Genomic DNA, 19,488 nt, shown 5'->3' on the forward strand with positions numbered 1-19,488 from the left:
ATTATTTTTCCTGTAATAATTACAATAATTTAAAGTCTTAGTATTCTAGAGATTGTTCTTTACTGAGTAATAACAAATATTATCAAGGATATGTTAAATTAGAATATTCATTATGATTATTATACCATTTTTATTGTCCTACTCTGCTCTTTGTATCAGGCTTTAATACTTGTATAAATGTGCCACTATATGACAATCCAATGATAAAACTGATATAGTATTAAAACACTGCACTCCCTGGTGTTTTTTTTTTTTTCCCCCTTTTTCTGGCCATACCTTAGGGCATATGGAAGTTCCCAGGCTAGGGGTTGAATTGGAGCTGCAGCTGCTGGCCTACCATAGCCATAGTAATGCTGGATCCTAGCTGAATCTGTGACCTACACCACAGTTTGTGGCAACACTTGATCCTTAACCCACTGAGTGAAGCCGGAGATTGAACTGACATCCTCATGGCTATTGGTCAGTTTTATAACTGCTGAGCCACAGTGGGAACTCCTGATGTTTTCTGATACTTATTTACTGCTTTTCTGATCCTCCACACCCTGCCCAGTTTTTTTCCCCTAAGTAGTGCTTACTCTTTTTAGGACCGTACTCACAGCATATGGAAATTCCCAGGCTACCAGGTTAGGGGTCAGATTGGAACTACAGCTGCCGTCCTACGCCACAGCCATAGCAACACCAGATCTGAGCCTTGTCTGTGACCTACACCACAACTGAGGGCAATGCCAGATCCTTAACCCACTGAGTGAGGACAGGGATTGAACCTGCATCCTCATGGATCCTTGTCTGGCTCGTTAACTGCTGAGCCACGAAGGGAACTTTAGTAGTGCTTACTCTTTATTTTATTGTATTTTATTTATTTTTTTTGTCTTTTTGCTCTTTCTTGGGCTGCTCCCGTGGCATATGGAGGTTCCGAGGCTAGGGTTCTAATCGGAGCTGTAGCCACCAGCCTACGCCAGAGCCACAGTAGCGCGGGATCTGAGCCGCGTCTGCAACCTACACCGCAACGCCGGATCCTTAACCCACTGAGCAAGGGCAGGGACCGAACCCGCGACCTCATGGTTCCTAGTTGGATGCGTTAACCACTGAGCCACGACGGGAACTCTGAGTGCTTACTCTTTAGAAAGCACCGGGAGTATTAGATTTCTCTCATTAATTTTTTATTGCTCATCTCCTTGTGCCGAGCATGGTAGCTTTTCAGCTGCCTAGAGATGCATTTTTTTTTTTTTTTTCTTTCTTTTTTGGCCTCGCCTGTGGCATATGGAGATTCCAGGACCAGGGATCAAACCGGTGCCACAGCAGTGACCCAAACCATTGTAGTGACAATGCTGGATCTTTATTAACCCACTGCACCACAAGGGAACTCCAGATAGGCATTTAAAAAAAATTATGTTTGTGGGAGTCCCTGTTGTGGCTCAGTGCAGTGAATCTGACTAGTATCCATGAGGACACAGGTTTGATGCCTGGCCTTGCTCAGTGGGTTATGGATCTGGCATTGCCTTGAGCTGTGGTGTAGGTCGCAGATGTGACTTGGATCTGACATTGGTGTGACTGTGGTGTAAGCTGGTAGCTACAGCTCCAGTTCTACCCCTAGCCTGAAAACCTCCATATGCTGCGGGTGTGGCCCTAAAAATATGAAAAAAGTTATTTATGTACTGGTAATAATCACAATAAATGGATTCCCTGGGGGCAAAGTTTTTCTTTTTTTTTTAATATAGAAGACTTTGGTGTTCATAACCATGTTTCCCCTTTTCCTCATCTGGTTGATGGTAAAGAAACCAAAGCTGTGATATCTCTGATTCATTGTCTTTTATTGCCATCGTCTTTTATTTCCTTTATCCCCAGTCCCGTGATGATTGCACTCACATTTATGACTTTGTGTTAACAGTTAGAATTGTTCATTCATTCATTGACATATTGAGCGTGATCATTCATAACACTTTTTCTCTAGGTATTACCTCAGCCAGGCATTTTAAGTAGCTCTCCCCCTACCATTACAGAATAAAAGCTTTATCTCAGAAAGAATGTTAGATATTCATTAACAAAATCATTTTTTTTGCATGAGAGTGCCCTGAAATCACAGTACATCTTTTTTTGGCTGGCTTTAAAAAGCATGTATACCTCATTTAGCTTTACAGGTTAACCTGTTGATCCAGAAGTGTCAGAAGAGTTGTTTTTTGGTCTGTTCCCTGTAGTTGATTCCCTCTTGCCAAAAGGAGGATAAACTGGGAACTGGCATTCTAGGAATTATTGGAAAACAGGCTTTGGTAGCTCCTAGGAACAGAGGGATTTATGTTTCTTCTCATCAGGTATGTGACCTGGAACAAAGTCCTCTTGGCCCCCAAGTCCCTCGCTTAAGTCCGCTGGAGATGCCTACTTCAGCTGTTTCTCCTCCACTTGGAGTGTGTATCTCTCTGGCTTCTCCGTAGTCCATTTTCTCCATTCCCTCTTCTACATGTTGTTCACAATTGGTATTTTTGTTTGATGGTGTAGTTAATATCATTTTATTTGATATAATTTTTAATACCTGTTATCTTTGATTTTTTTCTACTTATTTTTTTTTTAATTTTCACTGGCTTATAGTTTCTGACAGGTGTAAAATTGAAATGTGTCTTTGTTAATAGAATGGTTTCTGTGTTTAAAAATGAAATCTTTATAGGAAAGGATGGATTTTTTTGAATAGGTCACCCTTGTGTATGTAAAATAAAGCCTGCTAAATTTTTTTTTTTTTTTTTTTTTTTTTTGGTCTTTTGTCTTTTTAGGGCTGCACCCGAGGCATATGGAAGTTCCTAGGCTAGGGGTCAAATTGGAGCTATAGCTGCCGGCCTATGCCACAGCCACAGCAACACCAGATACTAGCTGCGTCTGTGACCTACACCACAGCTCACAGCAATGCTAGATCCTCAACTCACTGAGTGAAGCCAGGGATCGAACCCACAACCTCATTGTTCCTGGTCAGATTTGTTTCCGCTGTGCCACCGCAGGAACTCCAAAGCCTGCTAAATTTTATAATAGAGAAAAGATTCTTAGGTCCAGTACTTTTTCAGTTGTATGTATGGAAGGGAATAAACCATGAATACTCTAAGATTATATTGTATGTAATCATGTTATTCATTGTGGTGAAAAGGAGGTTATCTTTATTTTCTCTTTTCCTAAATATTAATGCTTTGTTCATTCTTTTTTAGATTGCAGCTTCATATGGTAATGCTGTTTGTATTTTTGAGCCCTTGGGCATAAATTCTCATAAGAGAAATTGTGTAAGTATTAAATGATAGAAAACTTTTAGAATTGAGTTTCGAATCCAGTTTTGACAGCAATAAAGAGCCCCTTGGGAGCTGGTGCTGGAGGTGGTCTAGAATCAGTGTAAAGTTAGTCTGTGCTTTATGGTAAGAACATTCATACATTCCTACATTTACTAGGAATATATCCCTAGGCCTTTTAGAAACTCAGTTCTCTAGAGTATTGCTAATTTAGATTTGCCTTTTTAATTGGGATCTACCCTAGTTAAACTCCTATTATTTCTTACACTACTTTACTGGACTGGTCTCTTTTCTAATATCTATCCCCCTTCCCCTTTCTCTGTTCACTACAGAGTAGATCATGATGTTTCTCTGCTAAAAACTCTGTAATGGTTCTGTATTTCTCTCAGATTTTTTTCCCCTCAGGCCACACACACAGCATATGAAAGTTTGTGGGCCAGAGGTGGAACACACTACTGCAGCAACCCAAGCTGCTGCAGTGACAGGGCCGGATCTTTGACCCACTGCCTCATGGCGGGAACTCCTCACATTTTAAGCCAAAAAACCTTAGAATGGACTACAGCCTTCTCCTCTTACCCACACATACCCATTTATTACCTCTCAGAGCTCATTTTCCATTATTTTTTACTCACTGGTGTCACTGGGCATCTTCGCTCTTCCTTGGACAGTTATCCTCCCATCTGTGGGCCTGTGATTTGGTTCTTCTTCTTCTCTTCTCTCTCTCTCTCTCTTTTTTTTTTTTTTTTTAGGGCTGCACCCATGGCATTTGGAGGTTCCCAGGATGGGGCTAAATTGGAATTGCAGCTGCCAGCCTACGCCACAGCCACAGCATCTTGGGATCCAAGCCCCATCTGTGACCTACACCACAGCTCACTGCAATGCCAGATCCTTAACCCACTGAGTGAGGCCAGGGATGGAACCCACATCCTCATGGATACTAGTCAGGTTCTTTGACTGCTGAGTCATGACTGGAACTTCTGGTTGTTCTTTTGCCTGGAATGTTTTTCATTGTCTAGGTAGCTCCAGAGCCAGCAGCTACAGATCCTTTTAAGTCTTTGCTCAATAATACTTTCTCAATAGGGTCTACCCTGATCACCCTTTAAAAATTGCTATTTTTGGAGTTCCCGTTGTGGCGCAGTGGTTAACGAATCCGACTAGGAACCATGAGGTTTCGGGTTCAGTCCCTGGCCTTGCTCAGTGGGTTAAGGATCCGGCGTTGCCGTGAGCTGCGGTGTAGGTTGCAGCCGTGGCTTGGATCCCACGTTGCTGTGGCTTTGGCGTAGACCGGTGGCTACAGCTCTGATTAGATCCCTAGCCTGGGAACCTCCGTATGCCGTGGGAGCAGCCCAAGAAATAGCAAAAAGACCAAAAAAAAAAAAAAAAAAAAATTTGCAATTTTCTTCTCCCAGCTTCATTTTAACCCACATATCCTCCTATTTTTAAACTTTTTTTTCCATAGCACTTAGCTTGTTTATTTGTTTATAGTGTACTATTTAGAATGTGGGCTATGTGCCAGTGAGGAGCTTTGTTTCTTTGGTTTATTGGTGCAGTTTAGTACTGGGACACAATAAATACTTCTAAATATTTGCTGAATGAAGGAGTTAGGAGTTTAGGTAAACTCATTTATCACCTAAGTGGTCTGGCATATCACATTGAGAACCCTTCAGATTCATTCTGGGTGCTGAATTATATTTTGTCTTATTTAACATTCAGAAAATCCAATATCCTTAAAATTAAAAAATTACTGTATGCCTTAGAACCACGCTCTCTCACTCACAAGTAATTACAACTGCCAATGTCTCAATGCCAGATTTTCACATCTTGACATATCTACCCAGTAATTTTTTTTAAAAAAAGTGTTCTTAAATGCATTAAACAAATAGTTTTGATATTTTTCATTAAATATATATATATATGAATATTTCTTTTTACATTCCTCCCCAAAGTACAAACTATACCAGTCTTTCCCTTGTGGTAGTATGATGAAACGCTTATCAAATTTTAGAGTACTTAAGAGTCACCTAGAGTACATATTAAAAATTCAGATTCCACAGAGTTCCCATCGTGGCTCAGTGATTAACGAATCCAACTAGGAACCATGAGGATATGGGTTCCATCCCTGGCCTCGCTCAAGGGGTTGGGGATCCGGCATTGCCGTGAGCCGTGGTGTAGGTCATAGACGTGGCTCGGATCCCACATTGCTGTGGCTCTGGCGAATTCCAGCAGCTACAGCTCTGATTGGACCCCTAATCTGGGAACCTCTATGTGCCTTGGGTGCGGCTTTGAAAAGATGAAAAGACAAAAAAAAAAATTTCAGATTCCAGCCCTCACTCCCAAAATTTCTTCTACATAATTGGTCCAAAGATTATACTCTGAGAAACACTAAAGGAAAGAATACTAGGCATATCTCTAGTTTTAGGAATGATTTAATTATTACTTTAGTTGAGCAATATATAAAATACTGTTGTGACTGTTGGTTGGTTAGCAGTCATGGGTTTAAAAAAAACCTTTTCCCTGTTAAAAAGTATAAGATGACTTTTGGTTACTGAAATTCAAGTTTGCAGTTAATTCCACCTCCAGATAGTCATGAAATAATTGAATAAATTATTTGTTAAATATTTAAAAAATATTCTAAGATAGGTCATTGCCAGTTATTAAATTATTACTTGCCAAGCAATTTATGTGTATATAACTTGCTGTAAAAATCCTTGACATGGCTTTACATTGCACTATACTTTTACAAAAGGACATTTGATGTTTATCTACTGCAAAGAAATATCTAAACTTTTTTTCTTTGATAATTGTATTTCATGGGAAAGGCCTTTCTTTGACTTTTAAATTTTAAATCTTCTTTCTACTTTTTAGAACAAAAACAGAAAAAAAGATGGAAATTATTCAAATATAATACAGATCAGATTTGCGGATTTCATAAATTATGCAGTTCAGATTTGTTGACTTTTTGGGAAGTATATCTAGTTTTGTTTTATACATTGACTCCTTAGAATTATGATAATTTGCACTTCTTTCTAATGTGCATTTATTTTGTTTTTATAAACATTTATTGAGCACCTGTGTACTACTCATTACAGCACTGAATACACAAAGCTTATTATGGCATAATCCCTGCCCTTGAAGAGTTGCAGTGTAATAGGAGAGTTAGACATAGAACAAATAGTTCAGTGTGACCAGTGTTATAATGGTAGAATTCATGTAAAATTGTTCTGAGTGTTCCTAGAATGTCAGGAAAGGCTTCACTGAAGAGGTAATGGTTAAGCTAGATCTTGATATAACTGTAGGAGTTTGCAGGCAGAGAAGAGAGGAAAAGTTACCCTAAGGTTAAGAATGTGTATATAGACATGGAAGGAAGCCTGAGAGACATGTTTTGTTTGGGCATGGCAAACAGCTTAATATCGTAGAATAGTAAGTGGCTCCATTAGAAAGGATTTTAAAAACAGTATTTTGAAAATAAGAGTGAGATACTTACATCTTTGTTTCAGATCATAAAATCTTAAGTTGAAGAAAATAAAAATCTGGTAGTGTTTGTAGATTTTATTTTAAAAACATGTCTTTTTCTGTTTTCTTTCTGTATGTTTCAGCAACTCAAGTGTCAGTGGCTTAAAACTGGGCAGTTTTTTTTGAGTTCCGTGACATACAACTTAGCATGGGACCCTCAAGGTATTTAGCAGTTATTTTTAGAAGTTATAGAAAGTAAATATTTCAGTGTGTGATTGCAATGTGATATAGTCTCCCATAATAAGAAAACAATCAATACTATTTTCTTTTTGCTAGTGAATGAGTGTACTTTTTTCCTTTTGCATATACACTGCTTTGTACAGTGCTTAGTTTACAATTGTGTGCTTTTTTCCCTCCTGCTTTTGAATGTTTTGTTCCAAGAAATGATGATGATTTGTTTCCTTAGTTAATGTGCTGTACTTTTTAAGAGAAATTTTATTTATTAAGAAACAAAATTGGAAATAAAGCAAGACCAAAAAACACCTATTTCGTTTTGTTACTTGTATTTCAGGAAATTATTGTCTTTAATATTGAAAGATTAAATACCTCTAGTAGTAATAGCTGTTGTCCCTTTTTACATTCACAATCAATGAGGGTAATTTTAATACTCCATGTAGAAAAAAATTTTTATTAATCTTTAGTTATGCCTTATGTTCTGAGGATATTCTAAGTTGTATATATCAGAGTTTTTTGATTTGTTTTGTTATTCTACTTTTGCTGCTACTTTTTTTTTTTTTTAAGATTTACCTGATACACAGTAGCTTTTTGGCAGTAAAGCTTTTACTTTTTTGTTCTTAAGTTTCCTTCAAGTTTTCTTGTCTGCTGGATTCTTAGAACTTTTAAGTGGATATAAGCCAAACATTTTTATTTATTTATTTATTTTTTGCCTTTTTGCCTTTATGCCTTTTTGCCATTTCTTGGGCTGCTCCTGCGGCATGTGGAGGTTCCCAGGCTAGGGGTCTAATCAGAGCTGTAGCCAACAGCCTACACCAGAGCCACAGCAACGTGGGATCCGAAGCGTGTCTGTGACCTACACCACAGCTCACGGCAACGCCGGATCGTTAACCCACTGAGCAAGGCCAGGGATCGAACCCGCAACCTCATGGTTCCTAGTCGGATTTGTTAACCACTGAGCCACGACGGGAACTCCCAAATGTTTTTCATAGACGGTATTGCCCGTTTTTCACAGAATAGTTTATAGACATGTGTAGAAACCCACATGTACATTTATTTTTCTAGATAATCCTTGCTTATTCATCAGAACATTCTTTAATTTCAGATAACAGATTGTTGACAGCAACTGATTCTATTCAGTTGTGGGCTCCTCCAGGAGGTGACATTCTGGAAGAGGAGGAAGAAATTGATAATAAAATTCCTCCTGTTTTAAATGATTGGAAGTGCATCTGGCAGTGCAAGTTAGTGTCTAACTCTGTTGTTATGTTCATTAATTAAAAAAATACTTAAGATATGTTCCTTTTCATAATGATCTTTATTTTTTTATGGTACCATTGCATTTAGAAGCCTAGAAAGTAGACTTTTTCTAACCAAAACCCATTATAATATCATCCTTTAATCTGTGTTCCAATTGATTTTTTAAAAAAGGACATAAGTATTTTCATAGTGATAACCTCAGGACTTGGGTTGATAAGGTTGATGTAGGAATTATATTAATATATGTGATATGGATGCAGTAGGAAGGGGAAAGATGTGAAAGTTGCCAGCCACCTTTCAAGTGGAAGGATGGCTGTACCATTAACAATATAGATTAGGTGAAGGGGACCACCTAGCCAGCAAAGATGATGAGCTCAGTTTTTAAGATGTTACATTATGATGTTGGTTGGGCATGTAGTTTGTGATACTTTTTATGCATATTAATTGCATTCTTCTTTGGATCCCCAGAGTGTACTTTGGATTAGTTTTAATGGGTTAATTTGTATTTTTTAGGGAGATGAAAGAAATATTTAGTTTCATTTTTAGAGAGGTGAAAACACTCTTGTTTTAATGATGTTATGAAAATTTTATTTTGACCACTTATGGTATTGTGTTGCAGATTTTTAAAGTGCTAACTATTTAACCTTTTTTTTTTAGAACCTCAGTATCTATACATTTGATGGAATGGTCCCCCGATGGTGAATACTTTGCTACTGCTGGAAAGGTAAAGGACCAAACAAAACTTAACCAGAAGAAATAAAACAATTAAAAATGTTTCTTGTTTATTCTCATTTTCAGCTTTTTCATCTATAAAATTGGGATAACTCTACATTAAAAAGCTGGCCTAAGGATAGTGATTGTTTTTGTGAAAGATCTGGTATGTTTCCTATAGGTTAGTTGGCACTTGGGAAATAATGGCTATTATCTTTACTCTTATTTGACCTTTTAAAAAAATTCACTGCTTTTAAAATTCTTTTTAAAAGATAGCATATGTACATGATTTTAAAAGTAAAATAGCACTACTAGATTTACAATGAAAAGAAGCACTCCCTTCTTCACACTCTAAATTCCTCTTGTGTCCTGGAGGCAGTGATTCATAAAAGTGCATATTTTAGTATTTCTTTCCATATTCTTAAATAACTTGCTTAGGCTCTCATTTGCTGTTTTTTTTCCCCCTACAGTTTTATGTATGATTCTGGCCTTGCTACTATGGAGGCTGAGACTTCAGTTCTCTAATTGATGTCCCCCACCCCATCTCCACTTAGCACATACTATATTCACTTCCCTTCCTCCTAGCTTTCTCATGGGCCTTCAGCTACATTTGGGTAAATCAGCATTTATTGTTCACATTATTAAGAGTATGTAAAATACTGTTCATGGAAGAATTACTTTGGCATTATTCATTACTTTGTTTCACTGTTTGCTTAGTTTTACCTAATTCATCCCACACACCTCACAGGCTTTGAATCATCTTAGTATAATCTCATGTAGGAGGTATCCTGGGAATGTGTGTTCTCTTTGCTCCAGTCTGGCTTAGTTGTTCTCTGAGGCTAAAATAGCAGAGCTCTCATTTCAGGCTTTTCTTTTACCAGCCTCCGGAGATTCTCTTTGCCTGTCTCCTTTGTTAATTTTCCTGTTTCTCAGCATCATTTATCTTCTTGTTTTGATGGCGGTATCCTCTAGCCAGTTGCCGAGAAAAGATGAATGGAAAAAAATTTTTGAGGCCTTGCAAGTCTGAACAATTCTTTTCATTGCTGTTATGTTTAATTTGATTGGACATAGGGTTGGGTTGAACATAATTTTCCTTCAGAATTTTTTAAAAGTCATGGTTCCAGCTTCCAGTGTTGCTATTTGAGTATAGTGCCATTCTGACCATACTCCCCCAGCTCCAGATTAGGAAGGTCTTAAGGATCTGCCCTTATCCTCCTGTTCTGAGATCTCAAGATGTCACGGTGTGGGTCAGTCATCTATGAGTGTTTTTTTTTTTTTTTTTTTTTTGGTCTTTTTTGCTATTTCTTGGGCCGCTCCCGCGGCATATGGAGGTTCCCAGGCTAGGAGTCGAATCGGAGCTGTAGTCACTGGCCTACGCCAGAGCCACAGTAATGCAGGATCCGAGCCGAGCCTTGTCTGCGACCTACACCACAGCCCATGGCAACGCCGGATCGTTAACCCACTGAGCAAGGGCAGGGACCGAACCCGCAACCTCATGGTTCCTAGTCAGATTCGTTAACCACTGCACCGTGATGGGAACTCCTATGAGTGTTTTTGTATATGTCTCTAAGGGATAAAGACTTTTTTTTTGGTGCAGGCAGTTCAATGGCCTGGTCAGTCTGAAAAGTCAGGTCCTTCAGTTCAGGGATATTATTTGGTATTATTTCTTTTGTGTTATTGCCTTCCCTTCATGTTCTCTTTTTTCTCTTCCACATATCCCCTTATTCTGATGTGAATAGTTCTCTACTAATCCTTTAATTTACTTCTCCCCTCCCCCCCATTTTATTTATTTTTTTGGCTGCATCCACAGTATGTGGAAGGAAGTTCCCAGGCCAGGGATTGTACCCACACAGCAGTAGTGACGATGTCAATTCCATAACTGTTAGGCCACCAAGGAACTTCCCTCCATCTCTTATTTTTCATGTCTTTCTTTTTTTGTTGTTTAAATTCTGGGGGACTTTTCAGCATTAACTCTGAAATATTTTTTTCCTGCTATTACGTTTTTAATTTTCAATAGATTTTTTTCTGCTTGTGTGAATGTCCCTTTTTAAATTATAAAATATTTCATAAGTATAAAAGAATATATGAAATTTATCTATAAGATATAATAAACAAATGCACATGTACCCACTACCCATGTGAGACAAAGGATATAAAACTAATAGGTTCTTTATTTTCGTCTTCCTTCTCCTCATGCCCCTCTGACCCATGCAACCGGAATCCTGAATTTTATTCTTTATTTCACTTTTTTTAAAAATAGTTTCATGTGTATAAATTCCCAAATAATACAGTGTTTATTTTTAGGTAGTTTTGAACTTATAAAAATGATACCATACAGTTAGTGAAATGCAGCCTCAAGATATTAAAAAATAAATTTGTGACAATGTCAATTATGTACTTTTTATTTTTTAAAGCACTCAGTAAGAAGAAATTACATTTAAAAATCACAAGTTAAAGTTTAGTTGTGTTTAGTTGTATATGGAATTAAAACTTCCGTATTGACGAGGCAGGGGTTGGTTTTCTAAGAACATCAGAATTCACCTAAGGCCCTTTGAGTTAACCTTTATTTGTAGAATAATCAACTGTTTTGTGGTTGAATAATCATTTGGCAGAGAGGTAGTTGCTCAACAATTGGTGGTATTATAGACAGGAAGACTGTACAACATTATAGGCAGAAAGATTGTAATTGTGTGCAGTTTAGTAAACTAATAACTGACAGTTTTAAAGTAGTGAGGAGTGTAAAAAATATTTGGAGGTATCTGTAGCAGCTGTCACAGAAGTTAAACTTCTATGATTTCTATGGAGACAAAATTAGCAGCACTGTTAATATCAGTTTGATACTTTGCTTATATTCATAACTGAAATTTAGCATTTCCTTCAGTTAGCATGAAAATAGAGAAGTAATTACTCTCCCCAACTCCAGTTCGTGGTAGTTCTGGGTCCAGGTTTTTATGATTTCTCAAGAAGCACACCTCCCCAAATGAGGCAGTGATCACAAAGAAATACACTGGATTTGAGGCAGGGAAGTGAAGGTGCTTAAAAAAGGGTAGATTGAAGTTCCCGTCGTGGCACAGTGGTTAATGAATCTGACTAGGAATCATGAGGTTGTAGGTTTGATCCCTGCCCTTGCTCAGTGGGTTAAAGATCAGGCGTTGCCGTGAGCTGTGATGTAGGTCGCAGACGCGGCTTGGATCCCGCGTTGCTGTGGCTCTGGCATAGGCCGGCTACAGCTCCGATTAGACCCCTAGCCTGGGAACCTCCCATATGCCACAGGAGCGGCCCAAGAAATGTCAAAAAGACAAAAAATAAAAAAAAAAAAAAAAAAAAAAAAAAAAAGGGTAGATTATCATGGGGTGATTAACAAGCTTAAACCTCTGGGCAACTCTGGGAGCCAGCACTCCTCACAGCATTATGTTCCTTAAAGATATGTTGATGCTGTCAGGTGGAACTGGCTTGCTGAAATGCTAAGGCATGCAAGATGCAGTTGATGTATCAGAAATATTCTTGTATCTTGAATTCTATCCATAGGAGCTTTGAATTAGAAGACCTTAGAACCTCTTGTCTAAAATCTGGATTGTTTGTTTGCTTAATTATTCATTTATTTCCATGCACGTGGCATGTAGAAGTTCCTGGGCCACATGGCACCCTGACAGCAGTGCTGATGCCAAGTCCTTAACCCTCTGAGCCACTAGGGAACTCCTGGATATTATATTTTGTCTTCCACATTTAAATCTAACCTAAGAAAAGGGGTCAAATTGGAGCTACAGCTGCCAGCCTACACCACAGCCACAGCAACGCTGCATCCAGACCATGCTGTGGTTTACACTGTAGCTCACGGCAGTGCTGGATCCTTAACCCACGAAGTAGGGCCGCAGATTGAACCCATGTCCTCATGAATACTAGTTGGGTTCATTACCTCTGAGCCACAATGGGAACTCCAGCCCTTTTTGTTTTTGGTATATACACTTAACATTATAGCTTTCCCTCTAAGCCTAGCTTTGTCCTATAAGTTTTTTTTTTTAATTAAAATGCATTTAATATGTATTATTTTTATTATTCTAAATAGAAGTTTTTCTAGTTTTTATTGTGACTCATTCTTTTATCCATGGGTTGTCCAGAGAATAGATTAGAATCAGGTTCGGTTATTTTGGCGTAGACATAGGTGGTGCAGAAGTATTTTATTGGTGCCAGCAAGTTTATTTTGTATAATTAAGTACAACTTACAGGTAATTTGTTATTAGAATAATAACTGCTGATACTGTTATGACAGTAACTACAAGTTTTTGACAGTTTATGTACTGGAATGTGTGCTTTCAAAAAGCCTGTGGGTCGAGCAATACTCTGCCTGTTTTACAGAAGAGGAAATTGTGGCTTGAGAACTTCCCTGAGAATACAGGGCTAGTCTGAAGGTAGAGCTCCAGTTTTAAACCAGGTATTTTGGATTTCAAATCACCATAATCAGCTGGCTTTGTATTTCATTGAGAAAATATTTATTGAAAATGTGTTTGTGGGGATGCTTTGGGGCCTAGGTCGATTATGCATTCATCTAGGAAAGGTTTATGTAGCTTCTGCCAGACACTTGGGGGCACACCCAACTCAAACTAAATTCTCAGCTTGGAAACTGCCACACAGTGTGCACATGGGTCTCCTAAGGCCTGTTTTGTGGTTACAGACACCCAGCAGAGACTATTTCCTTCACTTAGGGTCCAGGTGCAGGTGGACTTTTCCTTACCATATCCTTTTTCAGAGGAGGTTTTTTCCTTGATTTCACCCTTTCATTTAGGGCTAGTCCTTAGGGTTTTTTGTTTGTTTTGCATTATGCAGGCACCTCTGATCTGATTTGTCACCTTGCATGGACATCATGCATTGTCTCTCTCTAGCTACTATATTTAAAACTGAAGTTTGGAATTCCTGCTGTGATGCAGTGGGTTAAGAATCTGACTGCAGCAGGTCACTGGCAGAGGCAGAGGCAGAGGCAGGGGTGTGATTCCTGGCCTGGTGAAGTGGGTTAAAGGATTCGGCATAGTGGGCTAAAGCATCCAGAGTTGCAGCAGCTGAGGTGTGTTGCAGAAGTGGCTTGAATTCAGACCTTGGCCCGGGAACTTCTATATACTGTGGATTTGGCCATAACAAACAAACAAAAAACTGAAGCTCTGTGCCACAGAGTATCTGTAGATTCCCTTGACAATCCTTGCTCCCATGTTAGCATTTGTGTACTGTAGATTCTTGCCTGAGAAAATAGATGTAATCAGAAGAGCACTTTGATAAGTTCCCACTATCTATGTATATCTACCCATGGCCCTACATCTGTGCTTGTATGTTCTACCTTCACTTCTGTTGCTGTGAATGAATTGTCTGCTTTTTATACAAGGCCCGTTCTTCCGTTTGGGAACTTGATCTCAGTTGCCCCTGCTTACTCAGGTTATCTCACTTTTGCAGTAGTCTCCTCTCTTCTCCATTGGTTTTTCCTTCTCCTTTGGGGCATCGCATTAGCATGTGTGAAGGACTGAATACCTGTGTCTCCCGCCCCATTCACACACTGGAACTCTACACCCCCTGAAGTGATGGTGTTTGGAGATGGGGCCTTTTGTAGGTAATTAAGTTAAGGTAAGGTCATGAGGTTGGCTCTCCTGGGAGGAATAGTATCCTTATAAGAAGAGATACCAGAAATCTTTTCCTCTCTCTACCATGTGAAGACATAGCAAGCAGGTGGCTGTCTAAAAGCCAGGAAGAGAGGTCTCACCACAACCTGACCATGCCAACACCCTGATCTTAGGCTTCCAGCATCCAGAATTGTGAGGAAATGATTGCTTTGTTTAAGCCACCCAGTCTATGGTATTTTGTTATTGCAGCCTGAGCTAATACAGCATAGCATACACAATGTGCTATCATCTCATCCATTCTAAAGCAAATAAGCAACAACAATAACAAAAAACAACTCTTGACCTCTCTCAGCTTCTTTTACATTTCTTTGCCCTCCAGATAGCACCTTGAAATAGTTGATTGTAGTTACTACCGGCTCCCTTTTTCTCCTCATTTTCTATTGTACTTGTTCTCCACACCTAGGAAAATCCTTCCCCCACAGGCCTGTGTGGCTTTCCCCGTTAATAACGTAAATGTCACTGCCTTAATGAGGCTCTCCCTAAGCACCCCTTTTAAAAATTGCATTTCACCTCCCACTGTACTTTCTATTCCCTCTGCCTGCCTTAATTTTACTCCTAACACTTGGAGTCTGTATTAGTTTTCTATTAGTGCATAACAGATTATTACAAATTTAGCAGCTTAAAACAACACATTTGTTATCTCACCTTCTGTGGGTTGGGTGTCTGAACATAGCTTGCATGCTGTGATCAGGGACTCTATAAAGGCTACAGTAAGGTGTCAGCTGGGCTGAATTTTTACTTGGAGACTTGACAAGGGTGGAATCCTCTTCCAAGCTCTTTTAGGTTGTTGACAGAATTTATTTCTTTGTAGCTAAATTGAAACTGAAACAACTTCTAACTGGAACCTAGCCAGAATCCAGATTGGGATTTGGTAAACCCACATGCTGGGACTTTAGCCCAACCAAAAGCCAGATTGTGACTTGAACCTACATTTTTGTTGTCGTTTTGCTTTCTTTTCACTTAAGTAGAATCACTCACCTGGTGTCTGGACTTACCGAGGTTCAGGTTCTTTGTGTCTTAGTGCCGAAGGAATTCATTGAGAGACAAAGTGATAGGCAAGAAATAGATTTATTAAGATAGGACGCTTGTGAGGGATACAAGCAGGCAGGCCATTGTCCTTACTCTTCTGGTAGACTTCAGGCTTCCATCATTTTCTTCTTCATATCCAGTAAGAGAAAATTTGACCCTATGAGGTCAAACTAGGACTGTCATGGTCCTTATTCAAATCAGTGGAAGGATGGTGACATTTTAAATATGTTGAGTCATCTCAGGTTTCCATATAGTGAGGGTCTCCTCATCTTTCCCTTAAATTCCAGTCCTTGATCCTAAGGATCATTATCTTGGTGAATGTGAATACAAGCCTCATTTTATCTTTTACTTAATGACCTGAGGCATATCTCCTGCTTTTATTTATATTTTTATATTTAAGCAAGCCTGCTTCATTCCATGGTGTTCTGATGGCTTTCTTAAGCAATTATTAACTTACAGTCTTCTCTCAAAGTTCTCTAGGTTTCCTTTTCTATCTTTGGTCCCCTACTGGGACTTCTACAACTACCTGTGTAACTATCCTCCTCTATCCCTATTGAAATGACAGAGCTTATAGTTGATTTCCCTCATATATTCTTAATATTTCTGATTACCTAATTTTGCTTACAGCATGTGGTGTTTGCCACTGTGTGTGTTACAACTGGCTAAACTTTGAGACCATTTTAGTATATATAATCTTGACAGGGTTACTTGGTACTTTAAAAAATATTAATGAGCCATGTAAGAGGATCATTATTCATTGTCTGAACATGTTCTGATTAATTTGAATTCTCATCCTTAATAAATCTGGAAGATACCTTTGTACTTCGGACAAAAATAAGTAGTAAGACTAAAAAGTATGTCCCCTTAAATGGGTCAACTAGATTTTAAGCTCCTCAAAGGTGATTTGTTTGTACACTTCAGTATCTTCTCTGAATTTTTATTGCACATGCCTTGGCAGCTGATTATTATTTTTTTTTTCATTGTATTAGTCACATTCCCTTAAGCTTTTAATATTCTATTCGCCTAAGAGCTAAATGTTTCACATTTTTTATGGAAAGATAAGAATGGCCTTTGGGAGTTAATAAAATGTGTCATGATTTAAAAAGCTTATTTCTTCATGTTTTTTGAGAAGATATCACATCTAATTAAGATCCTCTTGATAAAAAGAACAGAAACTAACTTTGTAATGTTAGTTCCCCCTCCCCTCCAATCTGTTCTGCTGCTGTTAATAAAGCCAAGCTTGTCTGACTTGATGAAACAGATGGTAACTGTAATTTACCACTAGAAGGTATTTTCCACCGCCTCTGCTACACATGACAGGATTTCAGTTCAGGTGTTTTGGGGTCTCAAATCCAATTACCTTTAGGATTTTTAATATTATAGTTTATCAAATGCTTTTTTTTTTTTTTTCCATTTTTTGCCACACCTGCTGGACATGGATATTCCTGGACCAGGGATTGAATCCGAGTCACAGCCATCACCCACACCAAAGCTCCAGCGGTGCGGGATCCTTTTAACCCAATGGGCCAGGCTGGAATTGAACCTGCACCTCTGCAGCTACCTGAACTGCTGTAGTCAGATTATTAACCCACTGCACTATGGTGGGCACTCTGTCAAGTAATTTTTTTGATGTTAAATCTTTGTTGTGGCATAGGAAGTTCCCAGGCTAGGGGTTAAATTGGAGCTGCAGCTGCTGGCCTACACCACAGCCATAGCAATGCCAGATCTGAGCTGGATCTGTGACTTCTGCCATGGCTTGCGGCAACACCGAGTCCTTAGCTCTTTGGGCGAGGACAGTGATCAAACCTGTATCCTAAAGGATACTAATCTGATCTTAACCCATTGAGCCATAACAGGAATTCCTGTAAGATCTGTTTTTAATAAGTGTGGTAAATTGAATTTTTGGAGGGCTTAAGAGTATTTTAACTTTTTATTTGAGCTTAGTCTTCCTTTTTTTTTTTTTTTTTTTTTTTTTTTTGCTTTTTTAGGGCCACACCTGAGGCATATGGAGGTTCCCAGGCTAGGGGTCCAATCAGAGCTATAGCTGATGGCCTAACGCCACAGCCACAATAATGCCAGATCTGAGCCACCTCTGTGACCTATACCACAGCTCACAGCAATGCCAGATCCTTAACCCACTGAGTGAGGCCAGGGTTTGAACCCACAACTGCATGATTCCTATTCGAATTCATTTCCTCTGAGCCACGACTACAACTCCTAGTCTTCCTTTTCCTCCCCACAAGATGTACCTGGTTAAATCTTCAGCTCAAGAATTGTTTTTTTGTTTTGTTTTGTTTTGTTTTTTGTTTTTTGGATTGCTTGCTAGGTGTTTGTTTAAATTCTGTTTGTGTTTCCATGCAAATTTTGAATTTATTCATTCTAGTTCTGTGAAAAGCCATTGGTATTCTGGTAGGGATTGCATTGAGTCTGTAGACCTTCTTGGGTAGTTCCAATCTTTAATAATATTAGCTGTTCCAATCTAGGAACCTGGTATATCTTTATACCTGTGTCTTCTTCAGTTTCTTCATCACTGTCTTATAGTTTTCTGAGTATGATGATAAACAGGATTGTTTCCTTAATTTCTCTTTCTGATCTTTCATTGTTAGTGTATAGAAATGCAACAGACTTCTTTTTTTTTAATTTAATTTAATTTTATTTTTCGGTCTTTTTGCCCTTTTTAGGGCCGCTTCCCGTGGCATATGGAGGTTCCCAGGCTAGGGGTCTAATCAGAGCTGTAGCCACCAGCCTACACCAGAGCCACAGCAACATGGGATCCGAGCCACGTCTGCAACCTACACCACAGCTCACGGCAATGCTGGATTGTTAACCCACTGAGCAAGGGCAGGGATCAAACCCGAAACCTCATGGTTCCTAGTCGGATTCGTTAATCACTGAGCCACAACGGGAACTCCGAGACTTCTTATATTAATTTTGTATCCTGCAACTCTACTGCATTCATTATGAGCTCTAGTAGTTTACTGGTAGCATCTTTAGGATTTTTGATGTATAGTGTCTTGTCATCTACAAATAGTGACAGTTTTACTTTTCCAATATTTTTATAATGATTTAAATTTTTTCCATTATAGCTGGTTTACAGTGTTCTGTCAATTTTCTGCTGTACAGCAAGGTGACCCAGTCACACAGACATGTACACATTCTTTTTTTTTTTTTTCACATTATCATGCTCCATTACAAGTGACTAAATATAGTTCCCAGTGCTATACGGCAGGATCTCATTGCTTATTCTTTCCAAAGGCAATAGTTTGCATCTATTAACCCCAAATTCCCAGTCCGTCCCACTCCATTACTCTCCCCCTTGGCAACCACAAGTCTGTTCTCCATGTCCATGATTTTCTTTTCTGTGGAAAGGTTCATTTGTGTCATGTATTAGATTCCAGATATAAGTGATATCATATGGTGTGTGTCTTTCTCTTTCTGGCTTACTTAGTATGAGTATCCAGTTCCTTCCATGTTGCTGCAAATGGCGTTATTTTATTCTTTTTTATGGCTGAGTAGTATTCCATTGTGTATATACACCACATCTTCTTAATGTATTACCTCTCGATGGACATTTAGGTTGTTTCCATGTCTTGGCTATTGTGAATAGTGCTGCAGTGAACATGCAGATGCATGTGTCTTTTTCTTCTCCAATTTGGATTCCTTTTATTTCTTTTTCTTCTCTGCTATGGCTAGCACTTCCAAAATTATGTTGAATAAAAGTGTTGAGAGTAGACATTTTTGTCTAGTTCTTGATCTTAGAGGAAATGCTTTCAGCATTTCACTGTTGAGAAGGATATTAGCCATGGGTTTGTCTATCTGGCCTTTATTGTGTTGAGGTAGGTTCTCTCTGTGCCAACTTTCTGGAGTTTTTTGTTTGTTTG

The 19,488-nt window shown here is 38.7% G+C and overlaps 1 protein-coding gene across 5 annotated transcripts in view; it reads left to right on the plus strand.

The window, feature by feature from the left end:
* DMXL2 (Dmx like 2) overlaps positions 1-19,488 on the plus strand; it is a 160,467-nt gene that overhangs the window by 38,695 nt on the left and 102,284 nt on the right. For all 5 annotated transcript variants that reach the window (XM_021095420.2, XM_021095427.2, XM_021095423.2 and 2 more), the window contains exons 3-6: positions 3,186-3,257; positions 6,857-6,935; positions 8,053-8,188; positions 8,862-8,928. In XM_021095420.2, the coding sequence (XP_020951079.1) occupies positions 3,186-3,257; positions 6,857-6,935; positions 8,053-8,188; positions 8,862-8,928 (354 nt within the window). The remainder of the gene's footprint in view (positions 1-3,185; positions 3,258-6,856; positions 6,936-8,052; positions 8,189-8,861; positions 8,929-19,488) is intronic.

Source organism: Sus scrofa, chromosome 1 (assembly GCF_054392235.1).
Source record: "Sus scrofa isolate SSC_HxYL_T2T_F1_AM1 chromosome 1, Sscrofa_HxYL_maternal_Yorkshire_Landrace_v2.0, whole genome shotgun sequence".
Lineage (NCBI taxonomy): Eukaryota > Metazoa > Chordata > Mammalia > Artiodactyla > Suidae > Sus > Sus scrofa.